At 44.1% G+C, this 12414-nt stretch overlaps 1 protein-coding gene across 1 annotated transcript in view; it reads left to right on the top strand.

The window, feature by feature from the left end:
- Positions 1 to 12414, top strand: part of LOC134934209 (uncharacterized) — a 110432-nt gene that overhangs the window by 86401 nt on the left and 11617 nt on the right. Inside the window, exon 4 of the mRNA XM_063929697.1 lies at positions 2700 to 2813. Within this exon, the coding sequence (XP_063785767.1) occupies positions 2700 to 2813 (114 nt within the window). The remainder of the gene's footprint in view (positions 1 to 2699; positions 2814 to 12414) is intronic.

Here is a 12414-nt window from a genome sequence, read left to right as displayed (position 1 = left end):
GTGGTGCCATCAGTGGTGACAATTGATGTTTAAGAGAGCTGTGTGGGCTGGTAGCCATATCATCAAAAGTGTCTCTCAATGTCACCATGCAGTTGTGGCTCTCACTTGACAGGCAAATCTCTTCTTAAGCATGCAAATGTGGCTCTTGAAGGAGTAGGCTGGTGTGGGGATGCACAGTGTGACCTCTGAAGTCACTCACAGCTGCACAGCCAGCCTGGGATGGGGCAGTGTCTGAGCCAAGTGCTCAGTGTTTACCGGCTGAAAACAAATCTGCTCATGTGCGCCATAACCCCAGAAATCCCAGGATTGGAGGCTCCAATTCCATTATTCAAATCCCGGCATTTTTGAGCCAAAATCCTGATACCCTGCTGACCCTGATCCTGGTATTGGCCTCCCTAGTTCCTACCCAGGAGAGTAAACTCTTTGCACAGTAACAGGAACTGAACAAGGTCGTAGAAGCAGTGGGCCATTGAACTATGGCATCCACCAGCTGGGTAGAAAGCAGAGAAGAGCAAATTTATCATGTTAACCTACTGTTATGAAACTCCCTGGAGCATATCAGAATCACAAGTCACAGAATGTAGTAGTTAATACAAATGATGCTTTTTTGGGGCTATAATTACTGGCATAGGAGTGCAGATAAACTTGAATTGCAGATTACTGGCAATTTAGGGGTAAATTTACTAAGCGCCTGAATACACTCGAGATTGCATTTCCGGCTAAAAATGCATTTACTAAACACAAAACATGACAGAGTTTGACCAATTCGTATTGAAAATCATGGCCGCCCTGACATGTTCGAACAAATAGAATATTGGCCAAACACGGTTGTTTTTTCTTATACACCTTATAGAACAGGGGAATTTACCAAGGATTTGTATGTGCATTTGAAGGCCGCAAACTACTCAAATCCAGCTGCAAAAGAATGGAATTCGAACACATATAAAACGTTCAAATAGAACTGCTTTTGCATGTCATTCTGCTTTATCATTCTGCTTTATCTAAGTCATTCGGGTGATGTGTGGTATGGTTGTTTCTCCTGGCTTTTGACTCCAAGTCGGTCTTTGATAGAAAGCTGTTTTGGCCTGCTGAATTCTCGGTTTTGGTGTCTGGATAAGTCTGCTGGCCTTTTGCTGTATAGTCCCTTAAAGGTGGCTAAAATTTTGTTCAGCTGCTGTTTTCTTCACATGTTTTTGCAACAACATCTGCAACATGATGATGAAGAAGATAGTCAGCAAGTAGTGGAGTTAGTACCATCTGGTGACAGTTTGAGTACAGAATTAGAGAGGCAGGTAATGCAGCAAGTCATTGAGGAGCACTTTAGTGGTAAGTATACAGATGTAGCCACGTTCATAGAGCATGGCTACATTCCAAATGTGCACTGCTGCTACAGCTAGGTTATTCTGCGCCTAGCCGTGCCAAGATATCGTCCAGAGACGCTCCCATTCATGTGAATTGGGCGTGTGCGTGTCTATGATGTGCGTCTATGATTAAAGTGCAACGGAATATGTTGCACTATATAAGAAACTGTTATTAAATAAATAAATATTAATAATGTGTGTGCCACAGATGCAGATGTGCCCTCGTTCGCCATGGCACGCTAGGGCACAGATGTAGCCACGATGAGCGTGGCTACATCCGTATATAAACCAACATACAATGTAATTTTTTCGGTAGGGGCCCCCGCAAATAGTGCAGACCAACTCACCAACTCCAGAAACCACAAGCTCTCACCACTCCTCTAACTAAACCCAGAAGGAACAGATTTACTGTATAAGCCTGTGACATCTCCCTCCCACTTATGACACTTTCAACAAGTGTTTTTAAGTAAATACGTGACCGGCACTAACAAAATACGAACCAGCCATATTCGGAAGTGTTTAACAAGTGCAGCCAGAAAACATGGTTAAGAATTACAAATGGCTTCCACATCGGAAACACGAATGAGAGAAACACGGTAGCTTAGTAAATTACTGGGTATGTTTGATGAAAAATAGACATGATGTCAGCAGAGATTGATCTTGGTTGCATTCGGCTGAAGCACGGGAGCTTAGTAAATACCTCCCCTAGAGTCTGTGTATAACTGGAAGCTGGTGACTTCTTACAAGTCTCATAGATTATCCTCACTGTGGTTCTAGGACACGTCATAGAGGTGTTTTGACCCCATAATATGTACTCAGGCCTCAGGCCATGTTATTTTGACATTGTGCTTCTACCTAAGGGTAACGTGTCTCTCTTTATGGAGCCAGTTGCTAAAAACCTAAACCTTCCAATGTGCCCACCCCGCACTAGAGGGGATATCACCCTAAAATGTGATGGACAAGTATTTTATATCACATTTATACTAGATATTATGGGGTCTATTTACTAAGCCTTGGAGAGAGAAAAAGTGGAGAAGCAGATAAAGCACCAGCCAATCAGCTCCTGTCATGTCACTGGCGGTGTTTGGAAATGACAGTTGGGAGCTGATTGGCTGGTACTTTATCTCTCACCAAGGCTTAGTACATAGACCCTTATGTCTGCTTCTGTTTTTAGATTCTTTCTCTAAACCATTGTTGTTGGCTTTTTACATTTTGAGAATACAGGACACACAATATATTTTTGCCCTCGCGGTTATGTGATGTTTCTGTGCAGTATTTCTGTATCTTCCCTTAGTAGGTTGATCACAGATTATTTATTGTATTTTATCTGTTCAGCAGAATCTTCTCACAAGTCACCTGGGAAAGGACGTAATCTGGTGATCGCTGTGTCCGTCTCTTTTTCTTTCAAACTGATCGTCATATGTGTGATGGTTATCTACACAACGGGAACAGGTGAGGTGACGTCTACCTGGCTGAATGTTTTTATATCTGTTTCAGTAGAACCTTTGTCTTTTAAGTATCAGATACCAACTTTGTGCCCGTCTTTCTAAAAATCATATTCTCACTAACATTCCATTAACCCCTTCACTGCAGAGGATTTCCTCAACACTGTGCTGAGACAATTTTTCCTTTGTGTCCATCACATTCCAATATCAATATAAAAATCATTTTCGCAGGAAAATATTCACATCCCAACAAGGCATTTTTTAATGATCAAATTAAATTATGGGACCCTTATTTATTTGATACAACTGGGGTAGACCTTGCTGTGAATTTACTAAGATTGGAGTATTTTAGATCTGGTGATGTTGCTCATAGCAACCAATCAGATTCTTCTTAACATTTATCTAGCTGCTTCTAGAAGATAATAGATACAATATGATTGGTTGCTATGGGCAACATCACCAGTTCTAAAAAAAACTCACATCTTAGTAAATTTACCCCCTTTGATACACCCATGTGTGGAATTTTATTTTCCTTTACCTATTACCTCCAACACTACAGAGTTAGTCTAAGCTGACAGGCAGGATCTTCCGTCTGTGTCCCGGAGATTGTGCTACACTGGATGAGGCCGTTCACAACATTTAATTAGCCCTTTCATTATTGCATTATTCACTATTGAAACCAAGGGTGCGATTACTTTATTCATCTAATAATCAATATGTACTATAGGAGTATAATAACCTGTGTCAGCAGAGGGAGACCTGATCTGCAGCAACAGGACCCAGGGGTGGTGCTTCAAACACACAAAAAGAATAACCCCGAAATGGAGGCCCCAACAAATAGTAATTCCAACACAATAAGTCACCGGAGGCAGAAAAAGCTTAATACATTATATATAACAAATCTTAATTGCATAGAGACCTGGCTGTGTTCATCTCTGAATAACCCCCATTACGCTGCAGTGTAGGGGGCGCTGTTGGCAGCATTTGTCAATTATCAATTATCTAATTACTATCACTTGCAGCGTCTCCCCTTTTTGACCCCAGCATCTCCTGACCGTCCCTGTCCCTACCCCCACCCCTTTTGTTGCTAATACCTACACAGCATTCATTAACTTGACTTGATGATTCATTGTTATTCAGTTGCACAGTCCTTTTTTTACATTTTGGGGTGCTGATGTGCTCAGGATTCTAACCCATTGCCTGTGTCATTGCAGTCAGACTATCTATTCATTGAGCTACTGTATCTGCCCTCGCATAAAAAGCTAGAGAATTCCAAGCTGGAGCGTTATAACTATTTGAAGCTCACCTTGAACTTTGTGAAGAGGTGACCATTGTTACGGATGGGCAGATCTATGTAGTGTGTGGCTGCAAGGGATTAGATGTGTGGCTGCAGACTGCATGGATCTGCTCAACTATGGTTTTGGTTATATTTTTACAGGGTACAGGTAGCTTCATACAGTTAGAGATCTCATCATTTTTATGTGGGATCAAGTGGCTCAGTGGATGGGGTGTTTGGTTGCAATGTAGCAAGTTGCAGGTTTGAGTCCTGGGTGTGGAAGTATATTGAAATGTGTTATTCAATGAGGAAATTGTGGCTGAATGGCATCAAGCTCTCGGGTTGAGTGCATGAATGTGGAATAAAGAGGATTTGTGTCCAAATCTATTTTTTGCAATGTTATATGTATATATATATATATATATATATATATATATATATATATATACACATATATATACATATACATATATACACATATATATATATATATATATATATATGTGTGTGGGAAGGGGGCATCATAGCATGGGCTTTCTCTGGGACCAATTTTGTCATGCCGCTTCCCCAGGGGGGCACACACCACACACCCATATAATTATACTTACTAATGCAAAGTCCCACAGCAGCTGGCTTTGGTGTCATAAGTCTCAGGAAAAATGGCGTGTTGGCCATTTTCCGAGTGATTAATGCATTAGCAGTAGATACGTCCCTAGGAATAAGGCCCGGGGCACCACTTTCTCAAAGATCTGTGCAAAGCCAGAGTCTACAGCGCTGCAGACACTAACATAGAGAAGTGGGCCTGCACGGAGCCTGCACACGGTCCCCTCATCTCTTAAGAGAACATGTACTTAGCAGTGATAAAAGTGGAGAAGTGAGCCAGTGGAGAATTTGCCCTCGGCAACCAGCATTGATGTAATATTTAGAATTTGCATACTATAAAAGTATACAGAGCAGCTGATTGGTTGCTATGGGCAACTTCTCCACTGGCTCACTTCTCCACCTTTAACACTGCTTAGTACATGTCCCCCTGAATCTGCCCCTGGCCCTGATGCTGTAATATCCATGCCTGCATCTTGTCCCGGTCACCCGACTGTGACTCTAGCTTCTCCCCTGGCATGCAGCCCTGCATATGAATGTACAAATATTTAGAAGCCCACTCTGCAGACACTGTAATTATGCTTGATGCATCTTTAGATGCCACCACCAGTCGCACCACCGAAACGTGCACAAGCCTCATACCAGAGGAAGATCTTCCTTCTGAGTACGGCCTTCAATGTAAGTGATTAAGCATCTGATTATTAGAGATGAGTGGGTTCAGTTCTCAGAAAACCGAACTCTCCCATCCCACCGAACTTCACGGTCCGAGCCGGGAACCAAGCCAGGGTCGGGACTTCCTGCCAGACTCGGAAACCAGAATGAGGCAAAACTTCATCATCCTGATGTCGTATTCTCATGTGTTTTGGATTCCATGTAAACAGCCGCACGTCGTTGTCGTTTTCACTCCAGACTTGGAGAGTGAGGAAGACACAGTGTGTGCTCTCTATGTGGGCTGTTCCTGTCACTGTGGTGTCCCTGTAAGTAGCAGCTCTTGCCATGGGCAAGCAGGCTATTTGCCCGGGTGCCGCTGTTCTGAGGGCGGTGCCACTGCTGCCATAGCAAGAGCTGCTACTGGTGCCGTGCTGTGCGCCTGATGTCATCGCGCAGCGCACGGCATTGTGAGAGTGGCCGCAGACACTAGAGGTCATAATTTACTATTTTTTGTAAGCGCCACTACTAGGGGCACATCTATGGGGGACACATCTACTGGGGCACAACTATTGAGGGCACAGCTACTGGGGCAAAACTACAGGGGGCACATCTACTGAGGGCACAGCTACAGGGGGGAAAACTACAAGGGGCAAATCTACTGGGGGCAAAACTACAGGGGGCACAGCTACTGAGTGCTCTAACCCTTTTATGTCTATTGGGAGTGCCAATGGAAACTTTTGCCCTGGGTGCCACAAGGTCTAGAACCGACCCTGCTCCCTGTGCTGTTAGGGTTGCTTTCCTGGCTGTCACTGGTGTTTCATGTGCTGTAAGTAGTGCTGCAGCTGTGCATAGGTGTTGCTGTCCTGGCTGTCACTGTGTTGTACAGGGGGCAGAGGCACTGTTCTCCTGTATGCAGTAAAAATACAGGGGAGCAGGCTGTAAAAAATCAGTGGTACAGTGAAAATAAATGTACACTGGTCCTGTATGCTGTAAAATATAGGGGTGCTGCTGTTAAAATAAAAGTACACTGGTACTGTATGCTGTAAAAAAATATAGGGGTGCTGCTGTTAAAATAAAAGTACATTGGTCCTGTATGCTTTAAAAAAGCAGGGGTGCTGCTGTTCAAATGAAAGTACACTGGTCCTGTATGCTGTCAAAATACAGGGGTGCTGTTGTTAAAATAAACGTACACTGGCCCTGTATGCTGTAAAATACAGGGGTGCAGTGAAAATAAATGTACAGTGGCCTTGTCTTGTATGCTGTAAAATTACAGGGGTGTTGTGAAAATACAGGGGTGCTGGCACTGTCCGCACTTTGCGATGTCTATGCCTGACCTTCACAAGACTGTAGGGGAAGAGGAGGCTCTTACCACCATTTGCAAGCCCTCTGCAAGTGCTGGGAGGAGCACCGCCAATCCAGTTGCTTATATTCTGATTGAGGATGTCACTGCAGAAGTACACCAGGATGAGGAGGAAATGGGTGTAGCTGGCGCTAAGGAGGAAGTTGACAATGAGAATTCTGATGGTGATGTGATTTGTTTGAATAAGGCACCAGTGGAGACCATTGTTGGCCATGGCATGAAAAAGCCCATTGTCATACCTGGGCAAAATACCAAAAAAGCCACCTCTTCAGTGTGGAATTATTTCTCCACAAATCCGGACAACAGGTGTAAAGCCATCTGTTGCCTTTGTCATTCCATAATAAGTAGGGGGTAAAGATGTTAACCATCTAGGAACATCCTCCCTTATTCGTCACCTGCAGCGCATTCATCATAAGTCATTGAAAAATTCAGAAACTTTGGGTAATAGTGTAAGCAGTCCACCGACACCTAAATTATGTGGTTTCTTTGAATATTATTTCTTTGTGAGGATGACGATGTAAACACTGAAGGGGGGTGGGGAATCTGAGGATGAGGACATCATCTTGCCACTGTAGAGCCAGTTTGTGCAAGGAGAGATTAATTGCTTTTTTTTTGTGGGACCCCCAAAAAACTAATCATCTCAGCCACAGTCGTGTGGCAACCCCTGTCGCTGAAATGATTGGTTTGTTAAAGTGGCAATGTCCTGTTTATACAACATAAGGGTGGGAGGGCCCAAGGACAATTCCATCTTGCACTTCTTTTCTTTGCCACATCATTCCAGTGGTGCTGCCCTATATGGGGTGCTGCCCCTCTGCCCTTTCAGTCTGGGGGTGCTGCCCCACTTCCATTTAAGTCCACGGGTGCTGTTGCCTGTCTGCTCTGCTGTGTAATTCTCCAGGGGTGCTGCTATGCTGTATAAGTCCAGGGGTGCTGTCATATAATTCATTCCAGGGGTGCTGCTGTACTTGATCCAAGGTTTAAATGAAAGCCTAGAGCAGTTATGAAACAAGCTTCAATATCACAAATAGATTTGTGAAAACATAGCTGCAAAGCTGGAAATGGAAATTGCTATTTTGATGAAGTGATTTTGAATAAAGTGGGGAGAGACCACATTTGTGGCCAAAGTCAGTGTGACTCAGAAGAGACAGAATCATAATCCAGCGCAGCTGTCAAAGAGGTAAAGATAGATTTTCTGCTGGAGGATTAGAGAGAGGTTCTTTTCAATTATTTCATGTTAGGGACTCACTCAAATGAATGGCTCCAATTAGCCAACCTTAAGTTTGATTGATTATTGATGTTCCACATTTTGGAATTATTTATTTAAAAGATGCACATTTGTTGTACAGGGTTCTTTTACTAAGGGCTGCGTAGGGTTATAGCAAGAACTTGCGGTGTTAGAAGAACAGAGTTTCAGTGATCTTGCATTGCATCAGCTTTCCATTGCACTGCAGAGCTAGATGGGCCAGGAGCTCCTGTGAGGCACAAACAGCTACTGAATTAGGGCCCAGTATGGAGTCTCATCATGGCTTACAGCCAGGAAGATGTCTGGCTTGCCAGGCTGAGGCATGCTGTGGGTACAGAGGTTAGCATTGCTTCCTCCCACAGTCCTACTTATAGTATAAAATGATTTTCAACTGTAGAGTGGTAAGCTCCACTAGGGCAGGGGCTCAATAACAAAAAATTCACTGCACAGTCCTGTTTAGAACTGTACTGAACTCAACATGCCCCATTCGGGGATGCTGTGGGGGCTCAGGAGGGGCTGCTAAAACATCTAAGGGGCTGCTTTATTTAAAAATTAATTGTGAAAAAAAAAATAAGACACACAGGTATGCTCCTATGCGTGTAACTGGAAAACACAGTTATGCTCACATGTGTGTAACTGGGAGCTGTTAAAAATGAAAATAAGACATCTTCCACAAAATATGTAAAAAAAAATGGAAAAAAGAAACCCACAAGATTTTCAAAGAATAAGTCTCCAGACTCCGTGGAGGGGAAAATATCCAATCTTGAATTTGTAGTATACATCAGTTTACTGTATTTGCATCCCCGCATTAAATCCAGGATTATCTTAACCCCTGAAAATGGAGAAGGGGGTACTAATATGAAGGCTTTGGGGTATATGCAATTGCGGTCGAATTCGCGGCAATTATCGCCGTTTTTTAATTCGACCAAATTCGCCAGGTGAATCCCGGCAGGTGCCTGCCGGGATTCACCATATTCAATGAAAAACGGATTCGCCAGAATCGCGGGCGAAAATCGGCCGATTTGGCAGATTTTGCCGCGATTTTAAAAAACGGGAAAAAACGTGAAAAACCCGGAAAAAAAAATGGCGTGGGGTCCCCCCTCCAAAGCATAACCAGCCTCGGGCTCTTTGAGCTGGTCCTGGTTCTAAAAATGCAGGGGAAAAATTGGCCAGGGATCCCCCGTATTTTTAAAACCAGCACCGGGCTCTGCGCCTGATGCTGGTGCCAAAAATACGGGGGACAAAAAGAGTAGGGGTCCCCCGTATTTTTAACACCAGCATCGGGCTCCACTAGCTGGACAGATAATGCCACAGCCGGGGGTCACTTTTATGCCGTGCCCTGCGGCCGTGGCATTAAATATCCAACTAGTCACCCCTGGCCGGGGTACCCTGGGGGAGTGGGGACCCCTTCAATCAAGGGTTCCCCCCCCCCAGCCACCCAAGGGCCAGGGGTGAAGCCCGAGGCTGCCCCCCCCCATCCAATGGGCTGCGGATGGGAGGGCTGATAGCCTTTGTGAAAATTAAAAGATATTGTTTTTTCCATTAGTACTACAAGTCCCAGCAAGCCTCCCCCGCAAGCTGGTACTTGGAGAACCACAAGTACCAGCATGCGGGAGAAAAACGGGCCCGCTGGTACCTGTAGTACTACTGGGAAAAAAATACCCAAATAAAAACAGGACACACACACCTTGATAGTAAAACTTTATTTCATACACCGACACACACATACTTACCTATGTTGACACGCCGACTGCCACGGTCTCCGACGATCCGAGGGTACCTGTGAAAAAATGGTACTCACCTTCCAGCGTCCAGAGGTACATCCAGGTCCAGGGTATAATCCACGTACTTGGTAAAAAAAAAAAAACGAACACGATCCACCGGACTAATGAAAGGGGTCCAATGTTTTCACATTAGACTCCTTTCCCCGAATGCCGGGACATCACGTGACTCCTGTCACTGATGTCCCTTCAGCCAATCAGGAAGCGCTACTTCCGTGGCGCTCACCTGATTGGCTGTGCGCCGTCTGTACTCTGACAGCGCCTCGCAAAGCCGCTCCATTACTTTCAATGGTGGGAACTTTGCGGGTAGCGGTGGGGTCACCCGCCGGTCAGCCGCTGACCGGCGGGTGACCTCACCGCTAGCCGCTAAGTTCCCACCATTGAATATAATGGAGGGAGCTGTGCGATGCGCTGTCTGAGTTCAGACAGCGATCAGCCAATCAGGTGAGCGCAACGAAGTTGCGCTCCCTGATTGGCTTAGAGACCTGTCAGTGACAGCTGTCACTGACAGGTCTCATTCGTGGAAAGGTGTCCCATGTGTCAGCATGGGACCCCTTTCAGTCCGTTATGGAGCGGGTATTTGCGTTTTATTTTTTTGCCAAGTACGTGGATTTATCTCTGGACCCTGGTTGAGGTGAGTATATTGAACTTTACTTTTCAGGTATCCGTGGATTCTACATGGAGAAGAGGACCGATGTCGGCGTGTGAACATAGGTAAGTATGTGTGTGTCGGTAGTGTGAAATAAAGTTTTACTGTCGACGGTGTGTGTGTCCTGTTTTTATTTGGGTATTTTTTTCCCAGTAGTACTACAGGTACCAGCGGGCCCGCTTTTCTCCCGCATGCTGGTACTTGTGGTTCTCCAAGTACCAGCTTGCGGGGGAGGCTTGCTGGGACTTGTAGTACTACTGGAAAAAACAATATCTTTTTATTATCACAAAGGCTATCAGCCCCCCCATCCGCAGCCCATTGGATGGGGGGGGACAGCCTCGGGCTTCACCCCTGGCCCTTGGGTGGCTGGGGGGGGGACCCCTTGATTGAAGGGGTCCCCACTCCCCCAGGGTACCCCGGCCAGGGGTGACTAGTTGGATATTTGATGCCACGGCCGCAGGGCACTATATAAAAGTGACCCCCGGCTGTGGCATTATCTGTCCAGCTAGTGGAGCCCGATGCTGGTGTTAAAAATACGGGGGACCCCTACTCTTTTTGTCCCCCGTATTTTTGGCACCAGCACCAGGCGCAGAGCCCGGTGCTGGTTTTAAAAATACGGGGGATCCCCTGTCAATTTTTTCCCCGCATTTTTAGAACCAGGACCAGCTCGAAGAGCCCGAGGCTGGTTATGCTTTGGAGGGGGGACCCCACGCCATTTTTTTTTTATGATTTTACCATTCCAGCATAAAAAAACTAAATAAAAAATAATAATATTTAAAAAAATATATAAATAATATTTGTGCCTCCCCCCCAAAAAAAAAAAGTACCTAATCCCTTCTAATATAAATAGATCTGCTATTCCCACAAAAAAAAACACCCAAAAAAACATGTTTACATTTTTTTTATTTGTTTTCACCCTCCAAAGTGTGGCGGATTGAAAATGACGAATTTGCTGTCTAAAAGCACTGCTGTCGAATTTCCAAACTTGAATTGAATATGCTTTGGTCGAATTGCAGCACTTGTATCATTGCAGAAAAGTCGAATTTGCAAAAATTCGAATTTCAAAAAGTCGAATTTTGAAAGTCAGTTTTTTGGTCGGAAAGCACTGAATTGCATAGGGGAATTTTTTTTTTTGGTCGAAAATGACCCGAAATTCGACAATTTCGGGAATTCGACCACAATTGCATATACCCCTTTGGCTCCTAAACTTTCAGTTCATCCAGTAATGTGGTAATTGTATATTTGCTTGGTTGAAGTCTTTCCGTTCCACACCAATATAGGAGTGGAGGTGAAAGCATGTGTGTTGTTCCTGATTGCGTGTGCCTCTCTAACTTTTAATCACCTTCTTGACCCTGTCCTCTTCCTCTTGCTTCTCCTTATAATGTGAAAAGTCATCAAAGAAGGATGTGGTATGTTTGTAGCTATGATTCGGAGAACTTAGCGAGATTTTTCCAGGGGGACCGCCTGTCGCTGAAATTATAGGTTATTAAACCCTAAACAAATCCAAGCACTACTAAGCCATCAAGGTCGTTTCGTCAATTGGATTTTCTATAAATGTACAAATATATGCCATGCCACTCCCAATGGGGCAGTACTGCTCCGCCCACCACAAAAAAAACACCTTTAAGATAAATAATTATCCAGGGAGCGCAATGAACTATTTATTACAATAAAAAAATAATTAAAAACACATTATACACACATGTATGAAAAAATATAAGAGCAACAATAAATAAACAGTGTTCTATTGCTCAGTCTCCAGACAAAGGCATATACTCATTACTGGTAAATTCCCAAAAAGGGAATTTACCAGTGATGAGTATATGCCTTTGTCTTTCATGCTGATGTCGATGTGATTACTTTATGATTGGAGCACGGCTTGGAGTAAAACTTGTCTTGAAAACTACGCAGAGTGCTGGTTCTGTCTTAAACCTCACCCCGAGTGTTTGGCATGTGACTTTATATATATATATATATATATATATATATGTGTAACGTGACATTTCATATTATTATTTTCATTACATACAATACTTATTAGCTGTTTT

The sequence above is a fragment of the Pseudophryne corroboree genome, chromosome 6, assembly GCF_028390025.1.
Source record: "Pseudophryne corroboree isolate aPseCor3 chromosome 6, aPseCor3.hap2, whole genome shotgun sequence".
NCBI lineage: Eukaryota > Metazoa > Chordata > Amphibia > Anura > Myobatrachidae > Pseudophryne > Pseudophryne corroboree.
Note: the sequence above shows the minus strand (reverse complement) of the source record. Positions and strands in the feature narration are given on the sequence as shown.